This window comes from Mastomys coucha, chromosome X (genome assembly GCF_008632895.1).
Source record: "Mastomys coucha isolate ucsf_1 chromosome X, UCSF_Mcou_1, whole genome shotgun sequence".
NCBI lineage: Eukaryota > Metazoa > Chordata > Mammalia > Rodentia > Muridae > Mastomys > Mastomys coucha.
The window spans coordinates 98658406-98660332 of NC_045030.1; the positions used below are offsets into that span (position 1 = coordinate 98658406).

General features: G+C 36.6%; 1 protein-coding gene across 1 annotated transcript in view; it reads left to right on the forward strand.

Annotated features, from left to right (window-relative positions):
* Ar (androgen receptor) overlaps positions 1-1927 on the forward strand; it is a 188992-nt gene that overhangs the window by 157198 nt on the left and 29867 nt on the right. Inside the window, exon 6 of the mRNA XM_031368495.1 lies at positions 1038-1325. Within this exon, the coding sequence (XP_031224355.1) occupies positions 1038-1325 (288 nt within the window). The remainder of the gene's footprint in view (positions 1-1037; positions 1326-1927) is intronic.

A 1927-nucleotide genomic window follows, 5' to 3' on the forward strand; every position in this document is an offset into this window, starting at 1 on the left:
CCCAGGGCTTGGGAGGGGCGCATGCGCAGTGGAATTGTCTATCGCTGCTGATTCGCTCATCCGAGCGGCTGCCTACAGTGTAGAGAAAAGGGACCTAATTTCCAAACTAGTATACTTTTTGGTAACCCTTTAGCACCCACATAATAAGTCTAGATCTTCATTGAACAGGTCTTTTTAGTCACTTTCTCTAACACAGTTACAGCTACATGACTCTCTTGTTTACAACATTCAGTATTTGCCAGCCTAAACATCCTATTATAGTATATATGATACATTAAAAACCAGGCCACACTTTGTTTATAGTACAGTAGATAGCCATTCTTTCTATATATGCAATATAAACTATGGGCACAATAATTTCTGGTTGCTGCTATTTCTTTATGCCCTTTCTACCCATTTCTACCTGGTGAAATTCTTATTGGTGGTTAGGCTTTAGGTCAAATGCCACCTTTGAGGTGAAGTATTTCCTAACCTCACCATACAGAAAGAATTTTCCCCCTCTTCATGATGCCTCTTTTGTAGTTTTTACTATTCTGGCACTTTCCAGAATTATCAGTATTTACTTCTTTTCTAAAAAGCTGGAGAATGACCTATGTTCTTTATATTACCTAATAACAAATATTTGTCAATGTTAGTATGGTTAGTAAATGAATAGTCATGAATGTTTCTGTCAATTGGATGAATGTCCCAGGTATAAATACTGAAGCCTGCATTCAGGCAGAGCTGATTCAAGGATATACTAGAGTGGTCTGGAACAAGGATCAAAAGTGAAAGCAACATATAAAAGTTTAGAGTTTAGCAGGGATTGAGGATGATTGCTCTGTCATTCAAGCAGTGTTAATAAACACTTGTCCTTAAGAAGCTTGGACTCTATGACCAGAAAGAAAGAAGCTATTATTATTATTAATTGATTATTATTATCCTAACATTATTATCATTGTTATTATTTTAGCTCAGTCACTTTTCTTAACAGGGTAACTATTATGTGCATTTTTGGCCACTGATAATAAATTCAAGTTTCTTTTACCTCTCAATAGCTCGTAAGCTGAAGAAACTTGGAAACCTAAAACTACAGGAGGAAGGAGAAAACTCCAATGCTGGAAGCCCCACTGAGGACCCATCCCAGAAGATGACTGTATCACACATTGAAGGCTATGAGTGTCAGCCTATCTTTCTTAATGTCCTGGAAGCCATTGAGCCAGGAGTGGTGTGTGCTGGACATGACAACAACCAGCCTGATTCCTTTGCTGCCTTGTTATCTAGCCTCAATGAGCTTGGCGAAAGGCAGCTTGTCCATGTGGTCAAGTGGGCCAAGGCCTTGCCTGGTAAGGAAAAGGAAAATGAGGATGTGGGATACAGTATATCATAATTATTGGATGGTTCTTTGGGCCAGATACTCGTCACTTCATGCAGTCATCGATGCCACACTGTGGAGAAGTGATTTTCATATAAAAATTTTTCACTGTAAACATTGAGGAAATTGAGACTTGGAAAGCACAAGACAAAACAGCATACTAGTCATGACTCCACTGACACACACAGTAATCATAATTTGTCATTTAACTCAAATCACATATCTCATAGTTACCGCTACATAAACCTCAAGATGTTCTTCTATGTGTAAACATGGAAGTTCACACCAGAAGTATTATTAAGCCTGAGCTACCCCACAGGAATTTTTATATAATATAGGTAGAGAGAAAATTGGAAGTCAGAATGCTTAGGTTCTAATCTTAACTCTGCTCAAAACCCATTTTTGATCCTTTACACTTCTGGAACTATTTCTTTTTTTAATTTATTTTTTAATTAGATATTTTCTTTATTTACATGTCATATAATATCTCCTTTCTCAGTTTCCCCTCCGAAAAAATTAAATTAAATTAAATTAAATTAAAATTAAAAACAAAAACAAAAACAAACACCTGGT